This window comes from Camarhynchus parvulus, chromosome 1 (assembly GCF_901933205.1).
Source record: "Camarhynchus parvulus chromosome 1, STF_HiC, whole genome shotgun sequence".
NCBI lineage: Eukaryota > Metazoa > Chordata > Aves > Passeriformes > Thraupidae > Camarhynchus > Camarhynchus parvulus.
The window spans coordinates 114151544-114175745 of record NC_044571.1 but is presented as its reverse complement, the minus strand read 5'-3'; the positions used below and the strand labels follow the sequence as shown (position 1 = coordinate 114175745).

At 56.6% G+C, this 24202-nt stretch overlaps 2 protein-coding genes across 3 annotated transcripts in view; both read right to left on the bottom strand.

Annotated features, from left to right (window-relative positions):
- ARHGEF17 (Rho guanine nucleotide exchange factor 17) overlaps positions 1–10955 on the bottom strand; it is a 29097-nt gene extending 18142 nt beyond the window's left edge. For both annotated transcript variants that reach the window (XM_030962809.1, XM_030962817.1), the window contains exon 1: positions 8023–10955. In XM_030962809.1, the coding sequence (XP_030818669.1) occupies positions 8023–10944 (2922 nt within the window). In that variant the 5' untranslated portion in view covers positions 10945–10955. The remainder of the gene's footprint in view (positions 1–8022) is intronic.
- A 3541-nt stretch (positions 10956–14496) lies between these two features.
- Positions 14497–15833, bottom strand: P2RY6 (pyrimidinergic receptor P2Y6). Its single transcript, XM_030953167.1, has one exon. The coding sequence runs from the start codon at positions 15814–15816 to the stop codon at positions 14827–14829; it is 990 nt and encodes a 329-aa protein (XP_030809027.1). The 5' UTR covers positions 15817–15833; the 3' UTR covers positions 14497–14826.
- Positions 15834–24202: the final 8369 nt, after the last annotated feature.

Sequence of the window (24202 nt, the reverse complement as noted above, 5' to 3'; positions counted from 1 at the left end):
GCATCACTGCTGGATGCCAGCCTGGCACAGGAGGGTGGGAGGTGCCCTGGCTGCCTGCTGGAATGGGGCCAGAAGCCTTGGGACAGCCAGGAGGGAGCCAGCCTGGCATGCAGGGAGTGATGGGCACAGGAGGTGTTTGGTACCCAGGAGCTGATGGAGATGCAGGTCTCCACGTGGAGCCAGAATTCCAAGCACACCTGAAGCCAAGAGGTATCCAGGAGTCAAAGATGATGAATGCTCAGAAGCTGATGGCTGCTCAGGAGCTACCCTGGTGTCCATGGGCACCCAGAAGCCAATGGGGACTCCCTGGGTACCCAGGAGCTGATGGATGCCCAGGATCCCAAAGAGACTCTGAGCACACATGGATCCACAAGCACAAAGGAGCTGAAGGACACCCAGGAGCCAGCAGATGCTCACAGGCATCCAGAGGCCATGGGAACCCAGGAACTGATGGATGCCCAGCACCCAACAGGTACCCAGAGGTTTATGGACACCCAGAAGCCACTGGGCACCCGGAGGGGATGGGGATGCAGGAGCTGATTAGGATTCCTAGGATCCAACAGGTGTCAGGACACTCACAAATCCAGAAGTAATCACAGGCCCCCCTGAGCTGATGGCCCCCCAGGTGCCATGGGCACCCAGAAATGTCATCCAGATGCTAACAGATAGCCAGGAGCTGACAGATGGATTCCTAGGATCAAGCAGGTGCTAGAAGTCCATGGGCACCCACAAATCCACAAGCACCCAGGAGCTGATGGACACCCGGAGGAGGTAGGAGACCTGCCCACCCCGTTCCATGCCCCTGCCAGGACCTCTCCTGTCCCTCCTGCCCGGATCCATGCCTGGCAGCAGCTGAGGTACAGCCACCAGCCCTCACCCAGCTGTGCCCCGCAGACTCCCAGCTCCTGGTGCTCACCTCACCCTGCTGCAAGCAGGGATCTGGGCATGGGGGGGAAGCACAGACCTCGCCAGGAACGCCCACAGCCCACGTCACATGGCGGCCAGGGCGAGAGGTGACAGCTTCCCTGTCACCGTCACTGTCACAGCACACCCTGGGGTGAGGGGAGAGGGGAGCACGGGGGGTTCAGCATCCACTGACCTGCGCCACGTTTGGACGATGGAGGGACGGGTTCCCTCTGCGCTCACCGAGGCTCTGAGCCATCTACATCCCATCTCACCGGGGTTTTGGGCAACCCAAAAAGCACCAAAAGGACCAAACCCGATCCCCTACCGTTAGCGACGGTGTTTCTGCCGAGGGGTCAGGATGAAACTCTTCCAAAAAAAAAAAAAAGAGCAAGAAGAGGGATGCCAAATCAGGGCAGGCCAGCGAGTCTGCTGCTACTCCAGCTAAAAAAAGCAGGAAACCATATCCCAGGCTCGGAGATGCCAATCTTCCCATGCAAACAACTCCCTTTTTGTTTTTTTTGGAGAGTATCAGAGGGCTCAGGAACAGCCAGTCACAAATAGCAACTCCACGGCACCACCAGGAAACCTTCTCCATCCCCGTGCAGGGATGCTGGTGACCCCACAGCACGATGGTGGCTTCTCCAGGGGGCACCTGGTGGTGGCTGTCCCCTCCCTGGGATGGTGACTCCTCCAGAGGAAACCTGGAGGTGGGTACTAGCACGGGTGTCCTTTTCCCAGCACATCCATGCAGGGATGTCCTGGTGGGGCTCACTGGTGTTCTGGATGTCACTGGTGGGGTGGAAAGTGGTGGTGGCCATCTCCTTGTTCCCAAAAAGAGACATGCCTGGGGTTTCTGGGACAATGCAGGACACGGGGGTCACACAAGCCCAGCATCTGCTCCCTCCAATCCTTCCACCACTGGGATTAAAGGGATTCTGCTCACAATACCCTGCACAAGGCACAGGGGAGCAGCAGGCTTGGGGACAGCCCCCAGCTGCACCCAGGCATGGTGGTGATGAGGGCAGGAACTGGGATCAGCCTCCCGTCCCCCGGAAGCTGAGCGGCTCCAACGGGAATTCGCACCAAGAGGGAGTTACTGGAATACTTTTACCCAGATGCTGATTTTCCTTCTCCTTCCCATTGGCCAGGCTGCAGTTCCCAAAGAACCAAAAGCAAACACACTATTTTTAGAGAAGAGTTCATTTACTGGAGCCATTCCCTTCGAAATTCCTCACTCATCCTCTCCATGGAAACCAAGGGAGTCCGGAGAAACAGCCCCACCGGGACCAACCACCAGAGCTTTAAAAAGAGCCACGTTGAGGGAGAGGGGTGGAAGTGGCTGATTTTTCCTCACTGGACACATCCTGGCCTGGAAGCACCATGGTGGAAATGGCAAGGCTTTTGTTTTAGTGGGCTCTGTCTGTGCAAGCCTTCAGGAGGAGACATCCTGGAAGATGGACCAGGTTCTCTTGGAAAATCATGCCTGGAGACTGTTGTCCTGGATAGGTGGTGGGAATGGGTGGAGGCGGATGGCTGGATGGCAGCATGGACATGGATGGAGGTTGATGGAGATGGGAGGAGGTGGATGAGAAGAGGGATGGATGGATGGATGGATGGATGGATGGATGGATGGATGGATGGATGGATGGATGGATGGATGGATGGATGGATGGATGGGAGGATGGGAATCTCCTTCCCTGTTTTTCAGGAGGATGGGATTCTCCTTTTCCCTGCTTTTCAGGAGGATGGGATTCTCCTTTTCCCTGTTTTCCAGGAGGATGGGAGGATGGGAGTCTCCTTTTCCCTGTTTTCCAGGCCATGCTCTGAGAGGAGAGGAAACTGTACTGGCCTAATCCCAGTGCTGCCTTGCTGCACCTTCCCTTCGTGTGAGGGCACCTCCTTCTCCATCCTGGATTTGGGAGAAGCTCCTGCTGCAGCTCTGAAGCCGTGGGATGCCCCATGGGACCTGCTGTGACCAGGTGAGGGAGCTCAGCAAGGGGAGACCTCAGCACATCACCTCTCTGGCGACTCCCATCACACAGGGATCAATATCCAGGGGAAAGCTCCCTTTTCAGAAATATCTCTGGGAAAAGCTCTAAATCAGGGAGTGAGAGAATCACAGAGTGGTTTGGACCAGATGGCACCTTAAGTTCATCTTGTTCCTACCCCCTGCCATGGGCAGGGACACGTGCCACTAGAACAGCCTGCTCCAAGGCCCACCCAGTCTGGCCTTGAGCACTTCCAGTGATGGATTGGGGCTGCAGGAACAGCTCTGAGCTTCCATCCCAGCTGGGTTTGGCAGGAGGTTACCTGGAGGTTACATCACAGGGAGGCCGACCTGCTGCTTCCCTGGCAAGAGCAGATGGAAGAACAAGGCCACCTCCTCCCAGGAGCTTTGCAGGCATGTGATTTTCCATGGAAAAGCCCAGGCATCTGTGCACAGATGCAGGCAGGGTGCAGGCAGGCTGCCCAGTGCATCTCTGAGAATCCATCCCAGCACCAGGGCCCTCTCCATACCCCATGTGTGCATCCCTGCACCAGGGACCTCTTTCCTTAGTAATGTTAATTATTTAGAAATGCCACTAGGTGCACAGCCTTGCCTTGGGGACCTGCCAATGTCCCCAAGGCAGCACCAGCCAAAGTTCCAGGAGGTTCCTCATTAACCCATTTTAATTATAATGCTCGATGGTTTCATAGCACTTTCCAGCCCACGATCAGAGAAGATAAAAAACTAAACCTAAACTGGTCCATCAGGCAAAAAATGCTGCCAAATTCCCCCTAGATTCCCTTAGTGAGTGTCCCTGTCTCCATACCCCCTGTACGTGTATCCCTGCACTCCAGGACTGGACATGCACACAAATTCCAGGGATTTCCCTGGATGCACAAGCTCCAGAACCAGCCTCTCCCTCCATGCCCACCCCATCCCCAGGGAGCTGCTGGTGCATCCCAGCTGCAGGACTGTGGGTCCCTCCAGAGGCTGGGAGCCCATTCCAGCCTCCCACCCTGGCTGCAGTGCCCGGATCCTGCCAAGAGCCTGACCTTTGGATCAGGCCAAGGCCAGCCCCCAGCACCAGCTCAGCCCTGGGCTAACCCTGTCCTTCCAAGCCTGGATCCTGCCCCACCAGCACAAGCCTTAAAGGATGCACATGCCACGTGGATCATCCCCCCTCCCCTGGTGGAGTTCGCTGCCTAATTAATTAGAGGCTTTTAATTAAGGTGGAGGGGACAAGGGACAAAGCAGCCCTGTTCAAAGTGCTGGCAGTGAGGAAGGGAAGGGGCAGAAATGGGCAGAGTTAAGGAGATTTTGGCACCAGGGAAAGGGAGACAAAAATGGGCAGAGATAAGGGGATTTGGGCTGGGTCACCCCCCTGATCCCAGGGTCAGTCAATCCATGCCACTGACAGGCAGCATCCCCTGATCCCAGCCAACTTCTCCCTGCTCCATCCCACATCCCACCTCTCTGAAGGGCTGCCTCAGTTTCCCCCCACTCCAGCATTTCACTGAGCACAACAGATCCAGGCACACAAAACCCGGGCAAACCATTGGAGCAGGGAGAGGAGAGCCAAGATTTGCCCATTCCCACCTCTCCCCTACAGTTGCTTTAATTAATTAGAGATTTCCAGTAACACCAAAAAAAACCAAGATAACTGCCAGCCACAGCCCCAAACCTGGGGATTCACACAAATGGAACAGAGGGAAACTAAGCCCAAAGGTGACAAACTTCAGGAATATATGGGCAATGCATGGATCCGACCTCTGAGCTGTCCCCACAGCGAGGAGGAGCCTCTGGAGGAGGGGGGATAGGCCGGGAGGGAGGATGCTGGGGAGGAAATTTACGCAAGCTTCCCTGGGAACGTGACCCCGCCGTTCCCTGCGGGATCCCCTCCATCCCTGATGGCTTTTCCGGGGTGCGGCCGCCCCGCTCGGGACCGGCAGGTGGGGAAGGCCACATTCCCACGACTCCCCTGCTCCCCAGAGGTGCTATATTTAAATCAATATTTTCCTGTTTAATCCAAGTGCCGCTAAGTCAACAAACACAGCAGGACAGCGAGCGTACCTAATTTTCCATCCTCAGATGGATTCAGCCATGGGGAGAAGAGAGATCCGAGGGGTTGCCAGTCTGGCATCCCGAGCAGCAAACGGACCCCAAATCCATCCCAAAAGTATCCTAAATGCATCCTGGCTTGTTGCTAAGCTCTGTGGGGCTGCACATAGGTGCACACACATTGTGCTGCCCATTCCAGCAGCTTTTGGAATGCTGGAAGAAGGGAAAAGTCTTTATCTGGAGTTCTGGGGTTTTTTTTCTCCCACAGGATCTCCCAGAGTGGGATGTGCTGCTAACGACCCCCAAGGAATTAAAAGCCTGGTGCCCATCATCAGGGTAAAGGAGTTGTTCTGCCCCCAGGATGAACTGGATGGCTCCAGCCCCATGGAGAATTGCGGGAAAGCACCCAGGACGAACAGTGCTGCCCCCGAGGGAGAACATCACATTTACCTCTCTGGGTGGGGTGTGCCAGATGCACCTCTGCCAAAGCCACCACCAAACCATGGGAGCTGGGAAAATATCCTGGGGGAATGGTGCTGCAGGGATGCTCAACCCCAAGGGAATATCTTAAGGGTGAAAGATTTTGGGAGAGAATACTTTAAGGGAGCATCACCCCAGAGGTGCCAGACCCTATTATGAATCCCTTCCCAGTACAGTCTGCTGGAGATGGACACCATCTCACCATGATCACCACGATAGGAGATGGATGCTCCCATCCCACAAAATTCCCTAGCGGACGTGGCCATTTCCCCATGCAGACTCACAGCCTCACAATGCTGGCTCTTCCCATTGAGTTAGGGAGGGAAAAAAAAATCTAAAAGTAAAAAATAAAGCTGATTTCTTCTCTGCTGGTCAGGGATAAATCCATGATCCCAGCCAACCATCCCAGTGCCAAGTTATATCCGGTCCTCAGAGCTCTCACTTAGGATTAAAGCAACCCCCTTGCTCGGTCCCCCTTGGCCCCCCCAGGCAAAGCTGATGCCATCTGAAATAAAACATCCCAGCTCCACCATCTAATAAATCAAAAGGAGAAATTAAAATCCTGGTTTCAGTTAGGATATGGCTGGAGCACAAAGAAATCCCAAGGCAGGAGAGAGATTTGAAGATACAGCTGTGGTGTTGCCCTTAAAAGGGAAAATTCGCACCCTGTTCCCCGGGGCCGGAGGGTTCAGGCAAGGTGAGGAGCAGCATCCCCAGGGTCTGCTTCCACAGGGTGGCCCATCCACCTGAGGACATGCTCAGCCAAACAGGGCTCCCAGCTGATAAAAATCCACCCAAAATCATCCCGAAGTTGGGATCAGACCAGGGCTGGGGGTGTATCGGGGTGTGGGGTCAGCAGAGCATCCCTGATATTGAGGCCATCAGGTCCCAGCCCCGGGACACCACAGGGACCTGCCTGAGTAAGAAATATCTCTCTATAAATTATTGAGATAAACCATATATTACATAAACTAAACATATTAATTATTTAGAAATGCCACTAGGTGCACAGCCTCATCCTGGGGACCTGCCAATGTCCCCAAGGCAGCACCAGCCAAAGCTCCAGGAGGTTCCTCATTAACCCATTTTAATTATAATGCTCGATGGTTTCACAGCACTTTCCAGCCCACAATTGGAGAAGACAAAAAACTAAACCTAAACTGGTCCATCAGGCAAAAAATGCTGCCCAAAAACTCACCCAAAACATCCTCGAGGATGTTTCACACAGTGGCCAAGAGTGGCCAACCTGTTCTCAGCCACCAACAGTTGCTGTCTGGCAGTGGGGACAACAACAGAAGGAGCTGGATGGGGGGCAGAAATCCCTGGAGAATATTTTGAGGGGAATGTTGCTGCAGGGATTACATATTCCAAGAGAATAACCTGGGGGAATGATGCTGTGGGGATGCCAGACCCCAGGAGAACCTCCTGGGGATGACGATGCTGCAGGGCTGCAGGATCCCACGAGAATATCCTGTGAGGAGGATGCCAGATCCCAAGAGAATACCCTGAGGGAAAGATGCTGAGGGATTTTGGGAGGATCCAAAGAAAAGCAGCCTCTCTCCACATTGCTCTGCCCTGGCCAGCAAGGGTTACACCGCCGGGCTCAGCCCTGGCGACTTCACGCTTGGCTGCTGCCGGTGGCTGCTGGAAGGGAATGGTCCAGCCCATCCTCTTAAATCAGTTTGGAGCAGGGGAGAGAGCCCTGGCAGCGTCATTCCTGCGAGCTCTCAGCAGATCCCCCACGGGAATGGGTATTTCTGGGCTTCTCCCAGAGCTATTAAAAGCCCCGTGGGTGCTGGCACTGCTGTGCCGCAGCAGGAGGTGATGCTTCCAAGCCCTTCCCGGCACAAACACCCGGAGTGATGGGAACCCAAGTCCACGTTCAAACAACAGCCAAGGGGCCAGCGATGCCAAAAACCCACCCCAGGAAAGATCCCAAAGCATGCAGCTGTGCTTCAGGATGAGCAGAGCACATCCACATCCCCCAGACTGTGCCAATTCTTCCCCAGAGAGGATCAAACTTTCACCTATCAATCAAATATTCAGTGCATGCACAAAAATATTTTTCCCCCTTTTTCCCACGCACCAGCGTGGCAATGCTCATGATCCCAAGCAGAGGGATGGTGGTTTTTTTGGGGTGGAAAATGCAGTTTTGCTCAATAAGGGGTGGAACATTTGGATTCCCAAGCAGAAGGATCATTTCCCAGCCTTCCCAGCCAAGGAGAAGGCAATTTTTGGTTCAGCATCTCAGAGATGGTCAATATTTATCAGTACCTTATATAGCACCACTGAAAGATGTTATATAGAAACATAATACATTTCTAAAACCCTCTTCAAATAAAAAGTGGTACTATTTAACCTGAAAACTGCTTTTTCCCATCCAAAAATCTCCTTTTCATCAGGGAGGTTGCCCCAACAAACAGAGCTCATCCCCTGGGGACCACTGGAAAGGGCTGGGAGGGCTCTTGGCCATCCAGCAGTGCCTCTGCAGATGGGAATTTGTCCATCTACACAAGGGACACATGACAGACCCCGAGGCCACCAGTGCTTTGGATGAAACAAAGGTGCTTTTAGGATGGATGGGCACTTACCACCTGTGGCTTGGTCCTGGGGCCCTGTTCGTCGGGCAGCCGCGAGCACCGGGGCAGCCGGGGCGGTGGGGCAGCGGGTGGCGAGCGGGGAGCATCCCCAGGAGCGGGGGACGTGTCACCTGAGTTGAGGGCCAGCATGTACCGCTTGGTGACATCCTCCAGCGAAGGAGGCTGGAGGGTTGGCAAGGATTTCCCAGGTGAGCGGCCGGCGGCCGGCGCAGGGAGGTGGCCGTGGTGGCCGGAGGGGACGAGCGGCTCGGGGACGGCGATGGGGACGAAGGTGGCGGGCTCGCTGGTGTGCCGCACGTGCTTGGTGGCCGGGCGGCTCTTGGCGAGGACGGCGGGTGCGGGGGGCGGCTGGTTCTCCTGGTGAGCCGCGCGGTTGGAGCGCTTCTTGGAGCTGCGGCGGGCGACGCGAGGGGACAGCACCTCGGCCAGCTTGGGGTCAAAGCCGTAGCCGCGGCCGGCGCCCGGTGCCGCGGGCTGGGCAGAGAGGATGGGCTCGCTGCTGGACGGGGGAATGCTGGCCTCCAGCTCGCTGATGGCCTCACCGGGACCCTCAAAGGCGCCAGGCACCAGCTCGCTGCGGCGGCTGGGGTCGCTCAGCGACTTCTTCTTGATGGTCTTGCCGTTGGCCTTGTCGTCGCCCAGCTTGGCCATGGCGCCGGGCTGGCTGACGATGGTGCGGATGAGGCTGCTGTAGTCGCGGGGCCCATCACTGCCCAGGGACAGGTCGCTGCCCGCACTGCCCGCGCTGCCCGCGATGGCCGCGGGCTGGGGGATGCCCGCCTTGGCGCTCAGCGAGCCCAGCAGGTTGCTGTCCACGGAGAAATTCTTGGCCTCCTCCGCCACCGAGCGTCTCCGGTGAGGCATGGGGTCACTGAGGGAGCGGTAGGGCTCGGTGCCACCCTCGCTGCAGCCCTCCATCCCATTGGTGCCCGCTGACGGGAACTTACGTCGGCGCCGCAGGCTGCCAGGGGTGCTGGGCGTCTCGGCTTTGCCAGCTGGAAGGTCTTCGACTACCGCCACAGGGTGAGCGGGCAGCGGCGTTTCGGAGCCGCCCGCTGCCGGCCCGGCACTGGGCAGCATCCAGGCGTCCACAGCCTCCTGCAGGCCTTGGAAGGGCATCCCCATGGGCTCTGGCTCCGTGACGATGCCCTCGTCCGTCACGCTCGACTCGTGACCCGACAGCTCCTCCACGGATTTACTGTGAGTGAGGTTCTCCTCCAGCTCCACGTCCTTCAAACACGGCGTGCTCTCCACCTGTCCCCGAAGGGTCGCGTCCGTCGTCCCCGTCGTCGGTGCCATCACCTCAGCGCCCTCCACACCTCCGCTGTCCTTCTGCTCGGCAGCAAAGCCGTAGTCCTGCTGGGAACCCATCCTGCTGATCTTCTCAAACACCTGCCTCGCCTCCTGGATGTACTGGTCCTGGATGACCACGGGGAGAGGATCCTCGTCCCCCTGCTGTCCCCCACCTGGAGCCACCCGGTCCTGGCTGTCCGTAGAGGCCAGAAGGAGCTCGGAGGAGCTCTGCTTCATGGTGCTCTGCAGGAAAAGCCGCCGTGTCCCGGATTTTTCGGAGCAGGTGAAGGACTTGGCGCGACGTAAAGTGGCTGTCAGGTCCTTGAGCGTTGGCCGCTCGCCCGGCGCCCAGCGGTTTTGGGGATGAGCAGCACCGCAGCCGCCTGGGGAAGGGCTGGCACTGCTAGAGCATCCCTCAGAGCCCACGTCAAGGCCGATCCTCACCCCTTTCTTCTTCACCTTCAGCTCCGAGAGGTCCGATTTGAGGAAGCTGAGCAGAGTCAGGGTCTCGGTGGCGATGTCGGGGTTGGACAAGGACTTGCGGTGCTTGGCCCGCTCCCCTTCCAGCCCTGGCTGGTGCAGGCTCTCACTCCCATAGTCCGGTTTTGCCTTGGCCACGCTCTGGGGCAGCTTGGGGCGGACACGGACCCCCGGCTGTCCCCAGGCCAGGCCATCGCTGGCCCCGAAACTGGGCGATCGATAGATACCGTAACCAGCCTGGAGAGTCCGTCCTTGGCCGGGCCAGCAGACTCCAAACTGCTCCTCTTCCTTCAGCGTCTCCGTGCTGGAATAGCGACTGCTGCTGCGTGACCCGCCGGGGCTGCCGAAGGGCAGGATGTTCACCTTGGACACGCGGGCCACCATGGGCAGCGGGTGGCGGGGGACCACCCTAGCGCAGCCTTCGGCCTCGGCATCGCCATCCTCCGCGCCCTCCTTCTTCTTCTTCCGTGCGGCGCGGGGCCGGAGGGCAGCGCTCTGCCCCTCGCCTTCGCTGCCCGATGAAGCGCGGGGAGAACGGGCCGCCGCGGCTTCATCGTCCCCGTTGGAGCGGGGTGATGGGGAGGAGGAGGGTGGTTGCGGTCGAGTCGAGTTATGCCAGGAATGCGGGCCGGGCTCCGGCGGAGCTCCGCGGGGAGAGCGGAGCGCCGGGTGCGGGACGCGGCTGCGGGGCGGAGGCGGCGGGGGAGCTCCGCGGGCGCTCCCGCTCCCGCTCCCGTTCCCCATCCCATTCCCGGTGGCCGCCGTGGGCTGCCGGCAGCTTTCCCCGAAGAGTTTCCGCATCGCCGGGACGCTGGGCCAGCGCGGCGGCTCCGCGTTTAACCCCGGGCCCGGCGGCGACGGCGGCGGCGGCGGGGGCGGCGGTGGAGCCGGGGACGGCGGCTGAGCCCCGGCATGAACCGGGCCCGTCGGCTCCGGCTCGGTGAAACGAAGCGAAAGCTGCCGTATCGACGGGGCCAGGCTGCCAAAAGCCCGGCCCGGTTGTTGCTCCGCGATCGGCGCTGAAACTTTCCTACCCGGGAAGAAGAAGGAGGAGGAGGAGGAGGAGGAGGAAGGCGGGGAGGAGGCGGGCAGGAGGCACCGAGCCGCCGCTACCCCCCGGCCGCTGCCCCCCTCCGCCATTGTCGGTGCCCCCCGCCGCCGCCGCCGCCTCCGCCCGCCCCCGGCCCCGCCGCCGCCGCGCCCCGGCCCCGGCCCCGCCGCAGGCACCGCCCGGCCCCGCTCCTCCTCCGGGCTGCCGGCGGGCTGCATCCCTCCCGCTTTGTTTTCTCTCTCCCTCTCTCTCCCCCCCCCCCCCCACCCCTTCTTTTTTTTTTTTTTTTTTTTGGCTTTTCCTCCTCCCTCACCCCCTGCTTTTTTATTTGTTGCATTCAAATAAACTTTCCTCCCCGGAGGCGGGGTTTGCTCCCGCAGAGGGGGAGGGTTGAAGTTTTGCTCCCTTTTAAAAATTATTTATTTAATTTTTTCTTTTTTTTTTTTTTTCCTTTGGAGGGGAGTGGGGAGAGGAAGGCGGCTTTGCAGCTGCCCTCTCGCTCCCGGGCTAAGCAGGAGCCCCTCGCACCCCCTGCATCTTTCACCCCCCTCCCGCATCCTTCCTTACCCCCTGCATCCTTTCTTCCTCACCCCCCCGCCCCCGACATCCTTCATCCCCCTTCCCTTTTATAAAGTGGCTTATAAAAAAGTGGGAAAGCAACATTTTACATGGGCAGATAGTGATAGGATGAGAGGAGACAACTTTAAACTAAAATAGGGGAGATTTCAGTGGCATATTGGGAAGAAATTCTTCCCTGTGAGGGTGGTGAGGCCCTGGCACAGGGTGCCCAGGGAAGCTGTGCCTCTGGATCTCTGGAAGTGTCCAAGGTCAGGTTGGATGGGGCTTGGAGCCACCTGGGCTAGTGGAAGGTGTCCCTGCCAATGGCAGGGGGTTGGAATTAGGTGGTCTTTAAGACCCCTCCCAACACAAACCACTCAGTGATTCCCTCCATCCCTTCCCATCTTTTTCTTTTTAGGGGGAAACAGGACAAATAACCAAAATTGTGAGTGCCAGTGAAAGATTCTTCCCATTGCAGCAGATTCCTCCAGACCCTGCTTTGCTGCTCATCTCAGGGAGGAGAGAACACCTTGTTCCCAACTTGCAAAGCTCTGCAGGAGGGAAGCACTGCCCCGTGAACAGACTTTCTCGTGGGTTTTCAGCAGCTCTTGTCAGCGCTTGCTATTTGAAGCCTATAACCCTTTTTTCCCCCAAGACAGCAGATTTATCGCTGGGGATGTGACAAATGAAGGTGGCTGGGACGGCTGGTGGGTGAGCTGTGGCCTTGGAGACGTGGATGGGGCTGCAGAGGTGTTCTGGCCATGTAGAAGATATTTCTGGCTCTGACCCCAAGGCACAAAAAAAGGGGAGAAAAAAAAATCCAACACCTTCTGTAAATGAATTTTTTGGGGCCTAAAAAGCGCCCGCAGCAATGCTGTGAGATGCTCCACCCCAGCAAGTCTTCCTTCCCTGGCTCTCCCTTCCCACCCTCCTCCCTGTTTCCCCCAGGCCTGGGTGTCTCCTGTCCCCATGATGTCCCCTCCAGGTGGCATTTTGGGAAGATTTTATTAAAATGATGAAACTGTGTATTTCATCCCTGCTTGGTTCTGTGAGAGCTGTTTCTCAGCTGCTGGCTTTGAGCATCTGGCAAGCAAAGGAGATTCGTTGAAGCCTTCACCCCATTTCTAAGGCATCCCTTATTCCCATCACTTCCAGGCCTGGTGGTGCCAAGGGAACTGCTGACAGGGCAGGGTAGGACATGAGGAGATTCAAAGAGAGCTCTGTGTGCTCCCTCCTCTTCAAAAACATTCCAAATTAGTGATTCCAGTATCAGGAACATCATCCCGAGGCTGTTGGATGTAACCACCCGAGCCCGTGCAGCCCTTGCAGCCACCACCAGACTTTTTGGAAGCTGATTAATTTTTTTACCCCCCCTCAGAGCTTTATTGTGGTTCGATTTTTCCCGGCCACCTCCTCCCATGGGTCCTATCCAGGTGCGGGGCGCTCTGATGCTGCAGGGCTCCTCCCTCCCTCCCTCCCTCCCCGGAGCCAGGTGGACACCCACAGATCGGCCGGATTTCTCCAAATCTAAATATTTTGCGCCCTCTCCTGGGTCCGGACGGCGTGGCCCAGCCCTCCTACTCCGTCACCTTCCTCCTGTCAGGGAAGAGATGGGGACACCAGGCTGGGGTTGTCCCTCCAGCCTCCGCTCTTGCAGCCCCCCAGCATTTTGCCCTTCAATTGCAGGACCCCAGAGATGCATCAGAGGGGATTTTGGCGAGAGTGAGCTCAGGCCAAGGGAAAGCACAGGGCTGCCTTTGCCTCCTCCATCACATTCTGTGCCCCAGCCCAGAGTCACTGTCACAGTCAGGACAGGGGCACAGCTCCTGCAAAACCAGGTGGTCTGAGCTAATGCTGCAGCCCAGCCGTGATGCTGGGATCTCTGAGCATCATCCAAGAGCTTGTGACCACTCTGGACACCCTCCTCATCCTCATGACAGCAAGGTGACACACTGGGACTGCCAGCACTGGATGCTTGGGTGCCCAGGTACCTGGGGACACACTGTGTACCTGCAGGGAGCAGTCAGCATGGAGCTGCACGCTTGGCCAGCTGCAGGCAGCCAAGCTGGAGGGGTGCTCAGCCCTGGAGATTGGAAGCAAATCACTTCAATCCACTAGGTGTGATTATTATAAGCAGACATGAAAAATGCAGTCATCCACATATATATTTATATATTTATATATATATACACACTGTATAGATACATATACCGTGTTCAGGCAGAGAATTTCTGCACTGCAGAGCCTAGGCTGGGCCACAAACCTCCCTCTGCTCGGATATATTCTATGTCTGTACATACAGTGGGTGTATACACCCATCTGAGAGAGAGCAGGGAGTTAATTCGATACATCCTATATGTTAGAGAAGGCTCGCAGAGCGATGAGTGCTGCATCCACCTCGCAAATCCCTCCTCGCTGTGAGGGAGCAGCATCCCAGCAGAGGCTGGGGGAGCAAAGCTCAAGCCCCAGCCCCGTGGAGAGGCCAAGCCAGCTGTGGGATGTATGGTGATGTGGCCAGGACGCTGAGTAACTCTCTGTGGAATGCATCTTCCAACTCCAGGTGTGGTGTCCATGTGTGCTGGCTCTGATTGTGGTGGATCCTGGTTAGGAGGTGACAGCAGGGCACCACTGGCACCAGCATGGGACAGATTTGGGGTGCTGAACAAAGCAGGGAGCTGGACTCAGGTGAAGGTCTCCAGACAGGTGACAATGCTGCTGTCTTGTGCCTAACCCAGCCCATGGTCATGGTTTCAGTGGGAAATCCGGCATGGGTGTTCCAGTTGCCCTGATGTCCCCTTTCCTGGTTCCCAGTCCATCCAGGGGTGCTCCTCCACCATTTTGCAGCACCAGTGAGCTTGTGTCTCTAGCTAGTGTGGCCTCATTCCAGGCACTGGGGGTTAAGGATGTCCCAAAAAGGATGTTTCACTAAAACCACCTGTGACACTGATGTTGAGCTGGAGGAACCCATGGTCCTGTGGTATGGGCTGAGCCAAACCCTCTCCAGCCTTCATGCTGTCCCCATCAGGGAATTTTTAATTGAGTATGGGGACAAATCATCCGCCAGCAGCTCATCCTGAGCCAGGGATGTGTCCTCCATGGAGCTCCATCTTGCTCTCCATGGTCCCAGTGGATCTTTATTGCATTGGTGGCTCGACCACCAAGGTGCTGAGCTGCTCCAGGTGAGCAAGGGAGAGAACACTGGATTTGTGATGGGGTTAACACTGCACCACCGGATGGAGGTGGATCACCACAGATGATCCACCAGGCTGGAGATAGGCTGACAGTGCTGACAGCTTGGGAGATGCCATCCTCCTCTCCTCCAGCACGTCCCCGGTGAAGCCATCTCTGCTCCATGGAGCTCAGAGCTGAAATTGCTCTGTGCCTTGGTGGCACCGAGGTGGCCTCGTCCTCGCCTAGGAGCCGTAGGTGATGCAGTGGTCGTGGCGCCACTTGGAGCTCACCTTGTCCAGGAGGTAGCGCGTGCTCTCGCGGAACTTGCGCTGGGTGAAGTAGAAGAGGATGGGGTCGAGCACACTGTTCATGCTGGCGAAGGGCCGCGTGCACTTGTAGGCAATCGCGAAGGCCTGCAGGGCCGAGCAGGGCAGGGCGGGCGAGGAGCGGACGATCAGGTAGATGGTCTTGGTGAGGTGGAAGGGCAAGAAGCTGATGGAGAAGACGATGACCACGATGATGACCATGCGCACGGCCTTGTCCTTCCTCTTGTGCACGGCCAGGCCGATCAGCTCGTCCTTCTGGCACAGGATGCGTGCCATGCTGCAGTAGCAGGCCAGGATGGCCACGAAGGGCAGCAGGAAGCCCGTGAAGGTGAGGGTGATGCCGTAGGGGAAGTAGGCGGCGGAGTGGTCGGGCACGCTCAGGTCGTAGCAGACCGTGCGGTTCCTCTGCGTGCCCGTGGAGGCGAAGACGAAGGTGGGCAGGCACTGGGCGATGACGATGAACCACACGGCCGCGCACACCAGCCACGTCAGCTTCTTGCCCTTCTTCTTGTGCCACGAGGCCAAGGGGTGGCAGATGCCCAGGTAGCGCTGGACGCTGATGCAGGTGAGGAAGAAGATGCTGCTGTGCAGGTTGGTGTAGAACTGGAAGCGCACGAATTTGCAGGTGAAGTCCCCGAAAGGCCAGTAGTCCTTCTGGGTGTAGTTGTAGATGAGCAGAGGCAAGGAGCAGACGTAGAGCAGGTCGGCCACAGCCAGGTTGAGCATGTAGATGGTGCTGCGGCTCAGCGCCTGCCGCGCCAGCCAGATCTGCCCGATGACCACGGCGTTGAGGGGCAGCCCCACCACGAACACCACCGAGTACACCAGGGGCAGCAGCACCTGCTTGAACTCCTCGTGGTAGGTGCACGAGTTCCTCCCACTGCTTGTGGCTGTCAGGTTGGCCATGGTGGTGTTCCCAGCTGTCAGTGTCCTCTCTGCTGGTGTGGCCCCTCTGCAGCACCTGCGAATGTCAGAGGGGACAGCTGGTGACTCGTCTGTGTGGTGTCACATACGTCCCCACGGGATGAACCTGGGCAGGTGATCTGCAGGCTGGGGCAACCCCCAAGCTGCGGGGTGAAAGGATGGAGAGCAGCCCTGAGGACAATTTGGTGGATGGGAAGCTGGACATGACCCAACCATGTGCAACCCCCCAGGGCAGGGGGATTCTGCCCCTCTGCCCCTTTGCTCAGGTGAGACCCACCTGCAGAGCTGCCCCAGCCCTGGGGACACAGCAGCAGGATGTGGAGCTGCTGGAGAGAGCCCAGAGGAGGCCCCAGAGCTGCTCCAAGGGATGCCCTCTGCTCTGGGAGATCTGGGCTACCCAGAGAAGCCTGTGGCACCCCTGGAAGGGTCCAAGGCCAGGGTGGACCGGGTTTGGAGCACCCTGAGCTAGTGTGAGGTGTCTCTGCCCATGGCAGGGGGCTGGAATGAATCTTTAAGGTCACTTCCATGCTGTGATTCCACGATTCTAGCCACAGTGATGGATTTAGGCAGAGCGAGTGGGACCGCGCAGGACAGCATGGTGGCCGCACTTAACACCATCCCACGACACTTATCCCGCCCGGAAAGGTTTGCACAGGGCCGAGCCGCTGCCAGCCCCGTCCGGCAGAGGAAATCGCGGCAGGATGCTCCGCTGGCCGCCGGCACGGCTCCCTGCGCCTCTGCAGGGGGTGCCAAAGCCCCGCGGCCAGCCGGACTCAGCCCGGGAGATGCCACCAGCGCCGAGCCCGGCGCGACCCTCGCGGGCACTTCCAACCCGTAATTAGCGCGGTGACAACGAGCCCAGAGCTTTCCAGTCCAGCCCAGCCAGCTCTGAGCAGGGGAGGAGGAGATCTGCTTTCCTCAGGGGCGCAGAGCAGCGCGGCAGATGCGGTGGCACAGCCCACGAGCCCCCAGCCCTGGGGCAGCGTCTGTCGCCCGTGGGCGCCACCCGCCCCCGGGGGGCAGCAGGTCCCGAGAGCCGCTTCTCCTCCCTGCCCTGTCCTGCCCTGCCCTGCCCTCCCTCCTGGCCGGAGACACAGCCCCCGCTTCCCCTGCTGTCCTAGGCACAAACCTGCCTGCAAGGGGATGCCCACTGGGAAGGGGAAACTGAGGCAGGGAGGAGGTGCCCAAGCTCCCGCCAGGAGCATGGGGCACAGGGAACCAGGGAGGGAGAGACAAATGAGTTCAGGGGTCACCCCGTCAGCTTGTACCCCCACATTTCAGGCGTCTGGGGATTCAGCAATCCCAAGAGCACAGCCCAGCCATGGTGTCAGTGTTGGGGACACGATTTTGGGGTTTGTGAAGCTGCTGCATATACCTCCCATCCCCCTGGTACCCTGCTAAGCCCCCTTGCACCCCCATTTATCCCCACACATCCTATTTGAGTCCCTCTGTCACCTCACTGAGCCCTCATCAGCCGCCAGTGCCCTCCTGCATCCCACTGTCACCCCACTGTCACCCCAGCTCCAGGGAGTCCCAGCACTCACCTCCCCCACCTCCAAGCCAATAAATGCTCCAGGGCTGTGTCTTCCCTCTCCCCTGGCTCCCCCCAAAGCTCCCCTGGGTCCCCCCAATCCCTCAGGACCCAAAGTTGGGCGGCACCCACAGGAACCTCTGCCACCCCCCCGGTGTCCCCACCAAGGGCACTGGGGACAAGGTGGCTGGGAAGAGGGGTCCTGGGAGTGCCTCTTACCTTTTGGGGTGCCCCAGGGTGCTGAGAGCCACGGCTCTGCCAGCCCTTGGCACATCTGTGGGTGCTGTGCTCACCCCATTGAGCAACACTTCCCTTTCCTCTTTCCCCCAGGGAAAGGGGGAACAGAAACCAGCTGGCAGGAATGGCTCTGGCACAGCACAGATGCCAGCTCCTGCCTCTGGGTGCCAGGATGTGGCTGGCTCAGGTCATTACAGATGATTTATTTTTTCTGTAATTGTTAAAAAATTTCCCCTCATTTTTGGCTGCTTCTCCTGATTTTTAAGTCTCTCCTCCATTTTTGCCACATTTCCCTCGTATTTGGCTCATTCTAAGTGTGGGCAGATGATGGGGACAGGAAAGTCCCCTGGCACTGTGGCACCAAGAGGAAGAAGATGCTCCAGCTGTGCAGGTGCTGCAGTAAAACAAGGGAAACTGAGGCACAGGTACTGAGTTTGAAGTGAACCAGTGTGACCTACACCCCTTTTCAATATATTTTCCCCCAAAATACCCCTTGGAGATGTTGGCAGGGACCTGCTAAGGATCATGCCCAAGGCTACCTGGGTCTTCAGTTACCCAAAAAAAGGAGGAGCAGCCAAAAATAGAGGGGATCCCCCCAAAAAATGGCAAATGAGGAAAAAACCCTCTTTGTAAGAGGGAAACAGCACTGAACCCCCTGCTGCTGGGTTTGGAGGGATGGGAGAGCTGGAGGAGAGGAGGAAAATCCAGAACCCCAGTCGCATTCTGCCAGTGCCCACCAATTAATGAAACCACTTAATGAAACCACACTGAGACCCTCAGCCTCAACCAGTTCCTGTGCCCAGGGCATGTTCCCACCTTATTGTCTATCAGGGTGGATCATCCCAAAAGTCCCTTTTCTCACCCCAAAACCCCATCATGGGAATCCCTGCCAGCTCTTGGGGTGATGGGGCTGGCACCTCCCACATCCATAGGAGCTGGTGCCCAGCCACCACTGGCTGAAATCCACTGGGAAATGAGAATTTTAGGGGACAAAAAGGGGGTGCCTGCAGTGTTGGGAAGGGTCAGGATGGGGTCACCTTCACCCCAGAGGTTTAAGGTGCCTGCACAGGAGGAACAAGGATCAGGAAAGAGAAGTAGGGCTGCTCTGTGGCCAGATGGGGAAGAGATTAAAAATAATCACCCGCAGCCCCGAGCTTCCCCCTGCACGTGCCCCCTCTGACCTCTTTGCTTTCAAACCAAGCCCTTCTCCAGTGGAATTAGCTTTAATTAACACCCTGCTCTTGATTAGGAGAGGGATTCTGCAAGCTGGATATGGGGGGGAAAGCTTTTGGATGTTGCTGCCCTGGAAAAGGATGTGGGGAAGGGCTTTGTCCCTTGGAAATCTTCCTCCGTGGTTTATCTTTCCCACCCTGGTCTTTGTGGCTGGCTGGCAGGGCTGGAAGTCTGGGCTGGGTGGAAGTGAAAGCTCCAGCTCAGCAAATTTCAAAGAGTATGAAAAGGGAGATGCTCCATCCTGCATGCCACTTTGCCAAAGCCACCACATCCTTATCCGCAAACATCTCCTGGCTGGTGCCAAAATATCCTCAGGTGCCCATCTGCCCAGTGGGGAGCCAGGCTTGAATGTTTAAAGGGGAATCTTCATTTAGTGAAGCCTCAGGGCGCAACAATGTGGAAAAATTGGGACAAAATTGGGAATTTTGGGGTACTAAACATGGATTGTTGTGCATAGGGGGTGGCAGAGCCACTCTGTCCTTGGGTGAGCACATTCATCTTCCCACAATTTGGTTCCCCATCATAAATCATCACTTCAAGGAGGCTCTGGGCAACCTGGGCTGCAATTCCCTGCTGGAAAGGGAATGATGGGGACAGGGAAGGTGCAATGAGCTTTCCCAGTCTCAGCTAGCCTATATCTCTATGCATGTAAATATAAATATAAATACAAACATAAACATATATCTCTATACATAAATATACCTCTACACATCTCTCTACATATGTATCTCACTGCATCCAACCCTATCTATGGCTCTCCACATGCACACATTACATATTTATAAAGAAATAATAGAAATAGAAATAGAAATAGAAATAGAAATAGAAATAGAAATAGAAATAGAAATAGAAATAATATAAATATATATCTCTCCACTCACACACACACACATATACAGAAATTTCTACACTCCTACACACAAATATATGTCCCTGAGCACATGGAGTCACACTCAAGTTGATACATATCTCCAGCCATATATACAGAAATATATTTATACATCTGTACACACATGTCTATGCAGACACCTCATATATAGGAATATATTTATACCTCTGGATGTATACATGCACAAATAGATATAAATATATATAAAAGGTAGATGCCAGGCTACCTGCACCCACAGCAGAAGTGCCAAGGAAAACCAGGTCCCTCGAGCAGACTTAAGCTCGATTTATGTGCAATACAACTTCTGGCACGGGGCTAATCCCTGTGGATGCCTGAGGGATGCAAGCACCGCAGACCATGGGAGCAGAGGGACAGGGGAGAATCCACTCTGCACCAGCCCTGCCAGGAGGATCACAGTGGGATTTTGAGCCCTGCTCCATGGTTAGAGCTGCCAAACCACCTCAAAAGCAAAGCTTCCATTTGGAGTGGCTCTGGAATTACCCCAAACCCCAGCTGAAGCACGGCTGTTCTCTGGATCTGCCCCCATTCTCTCCTGTTCTGCCTCATCCTGCCCAGGATCCAGTCCTTTCCCGGTTCGGCTCGTCCCGTACCCCCCTCCCCACTGGCGGCACTTACCGGCAGCGGGATGTGCCGGGAAGGAGCGGATTCCTTCTCACCCTAAAAGGTCCCATCCTGCCTGGGTGGGTCCGACACTGTCGGGTCCCTTCCTGCCCGGTCCGGTCCAGTCCCATTTTACCCAGTTGGGTCTAACCCTGTTGGGTCCCATCCTGTCCGGTCCAGTCCCATCCCGTCCTATCCTGCCCGCTTCACCCACTTGAATTCCATCCTTTCCCTGTTCTGCTGGTCCCGTACTCCCGGTTCGCGGCACTTACCAGAGCGGGATGCGCCGGGAGGCAGCGGCTTCACTCTGACCCCTCAGGGTTCCATCCTGCCCTTTCCAGCCCCATCCCGCCCCGTCCTGCCCGGTTCACCAAGATCCCATCCTGCGCGGTTGGCTCTGACCCTTTAGGGTCCCAGCCTGCCCGGTTCCCATCCCGGCCCGGTTCGATGGATCCCGTTCCCACCGTTCGCGGCACTTACCGGCAGCGGGATGCGCCGGGAGCCCGCGGCACGGAGCGCTCGGAGCCGCCGCCGCTCCGCCCCGGGGCCGCCCCGCTCCGCCCCGCTCCGGCTCCGGCACCTGCGGGAGCGCCCGGAGCCCGCTGGGGAGGGGTCACAGCTGGACTGGGGAGAGGCAAGGGGCAGAAACAGCTGGGCCAGCACGGGGGGCTCCCAGGCAAACATCTGGCTTGGGATCTTGGACGGGCATCTGTATCGGGGGAATTCCAACGGCCCCGAAAGTGGGATTTACAGCCTGGGATGCCCACGCATAGGGAACAGCTGGGTTGTCCTGGCCCTGGGTGTCGGGGACAGGGTCTCCCTGCAGCCGAAGGGGTCGATGCCTCCCGTACTCATTAACCAGGCGGTCAAAGCTCCGCGCTTCCTGAGCAGGGCAATTAAAGAGCAATAAGGCAAAGAACCCCGGGGGCACGGGCTGGGTATGGAATGGCAGGTGCATAAATAGCACTGGGATGCTGAGATTCCGCTGGATGATGGACTTGACCCTTCCTTTGCCTGGGAGTCCCCCAGAATTATTCCCTGCTTTCTTTTGGGGGGCTTGTGATGGGTCTCGGTGGATGTAGAAGGGAAGGAGGTGCTGAAGGCATTACCCAAATGATGGAACTCCATATGGGGGGCTCCCCAGTGTCACCTCACTAAGCAGGCACCCAAATATGCTCTGAGAGGGTTTGGGTTGTACAGAATGGATGGAGGCAGCTGGATCCTGCTGTAGTGGACAACACAGGTTTTCATTGATCCTGGCATGAGCCCACGGCCAAGCCAGGCAGCGTGGCCACGGGAGAGATGGGCTCTGGCAGGATCTGACATGAATATTTGCAACCACAGCCAGGCTGGAGCCATCCCTCACATCCCGGGGCTGCCCGGGCTTGTGGGGTTGGGCTGGCGGTGGCTCGGTGCCCTTGTGAAATTCCCCGCTCCCTCAGCCTCCACGGGGAGAGGAAAATGGGGGGGAAATGTGCTTTTCCCCAGAAAACACGCACCTTGTGCAAACAAGCCCAACATCCGTGCATGGGGAGCCCAGGACTTCCCGCAAGCATCCGGGGAATGCAGCTGAGGATGGATAAACTCGTTCCCCCCATGAACTGACAGTGAGGGCATCAATCCCAGCTCCAGTGCTGCCCCTGGCTTTGGGAAGGCTGAGGTCCTCCTCCCTGCCAGCATGGCAGTGTCCTTGCAGGTCCCCAAGGTGAACAGCCGGCTGTCCTGCTGTGGGGACACTGTAAATAGTGGTGGGAGTGTTAAAAAACAGAAAATGTAATAGTAGCTCCTGGCTGCCTGCCAGCTCCAAACACCTCCACTGAGCCACAACCCCAGCCCTAGAGCACCTGGAATTAATGGGAAATCCCCAAAAATGACATTCTGGGGGCTGATCAATGATAGGAGAGGCAAATTTGGAGGCAGTAGCTGGGTCTAAAAATGAGATTTCGAGCAAAGCGCTGTTTTTATACCTCTTTTTATTCATACCAAAGGATCACTGTGAAAAATAAGTGGGGAAAGGGACTAGCCTGGGTTCCTCTTGGAGCCTGACTGAGTAAATTAATCCTTGGCAAAAAGGGCTGGCACGGTGGCTGGGTTTGAGTTTCCCTGGTTTCTGTTCCTCCGGCTGGATGCTGCCAGTAACTGCATTAGCTCCTGAGCGCAGGTGACCTTTGCCACTGCTGCTCCCAGGGGTAATTGCACCTTCCCACTGCTATCCAGGCTGCCAGCTGCCAGCAGACCCCAGAATGGCTGGATGTGGACAGGAGTCTCTGTGGCCAAGGCCAGGGAGGCACTTTGGAGCTGGGACCATGGTCTTTCAACAGCTGCAAAACCTCCTGGAGGCAAAAAGCAGCATTTTTCAAAAGCTGAAGCTTTGTGAGGGCCTCAGGACTGGGATGTCCCCACCACCAGACACTGGCTGTCCCCATGGAGGGGTTCCTCAGAGCTCTCAGGTTGTTCCCCAGCACAGACAGGCACAGGTCAGGCAGGGTCCCTTCTGCCTCGGGCTCCGCCGTGTCTCACCAGACCGGAGATGTCTTGCATGAAGAATTTCATTACATCTAAAAGCTGTTTATAACGGAAATGGAGTTCATTTCTCATGTCCTGACAACTCCAGCCTGCCAGGGTGGTGGATCTGGTTGAGCTTGTTCGTGAGGAGGTCATATTTGATGACAACTTTCTCTTTTTAAACCAGCTCAGAGGATATGGTCACCCCAAACTCCTGCATGGCCATCTGCTATCCCAGCACCTTTTGAGACCCTGGATTTTTGGCAGAGAAAGTGTTTGGTGCAGAAAGTCTCATCTCCTGAGGTCTACTCTGATGGAGCCCTGCACCTTCTTGCTGCAACCAGAATTCACTACATCCAGAGCAGGGGTGAAGTCAGACGAGTCCTCTCACTGCTGGACTTCTGAGGTGGAGAAACTGGTCACCCTCCAGTGCCATGAGGATCCCTTCACAATTTGGACCTTCACAGTTTGGACCTCCACAATTTGAACCTTCACAATTTGTGGTCAGATTTCTCTCTTCGAGGACAGAACTAGGGTCTATGATGGGGATGTATCCAAACTTTTCATGGCTGAGTGGAAATCAAATGCCTCCAGGTTGGCCACAATCTCTCCTGTGGCTCCTTGCCCTCCATCTTGAAAACCCTTAGGTTTTCACCTCTATGTGCAATTTTTAGCCTGTGCAATGAGTCTGTGCATTTCCATAATGGGAATTTTATGTATTTTCTTAAGTGATTTTTCTGGTCAGTTGAAGTTATTTCCTCATTAATATTATTAAACGCAGTGCTGTTGACTCAGTTTGCCCATGCCCTTGCCAAGGGCTGTAGGGATGGGGCCTTGGGGATTCCTGAGAACCCAAAATAACTCAAGGCATGAGGCATCTCAAGGCAGCTTCAAGGCATGAGGCATCTCCCAGAGGGAGCAAAGACTTCCAGAAATTCAAACTCAGAGCATGGACCATTTGCTTCCCTGGAGAACGCAGGGATCTGCTCAAGTCTTGGGCTGGTTCTCCCTTTTCTGCAGGTGGGTCCATCACACCCAGCCATCACAGCAAATATTTAAACCACACTTCCCTGTTCCTTCCACTGCAGAGGAAACCAAACTGGACATTTATTTTGGGGAGGAAAAAACCTTCAGTTTCATGTCTGGCATCACTGATGATGTTTTCTGTGGGGGCTACTCAGATGTCTTTACTTCTCCCTTTCGATTCTGCTTCTCAGAAGATCACGCTGTGCCCTTGAAGATGATGAAAGGGGAAGGCATGTCCCAAGTGATTTATTTTTTAATTCCAAGAATTGGTCTCTTTCTTATAAGAAGGAAAAGACTTTTTTTTTTTTCCTTTTTCTGTGGAAGAG

What these genes read in the sequence shown, in the direction of transcription:
- P2RY6 (XM_030953167.1), bottom strand. Translation starts at nt 15,816, where the DNA reads ATGGCCAACCTGACAGCCACAAGCAGTGGGAGGAACTCGTGCACCTAC.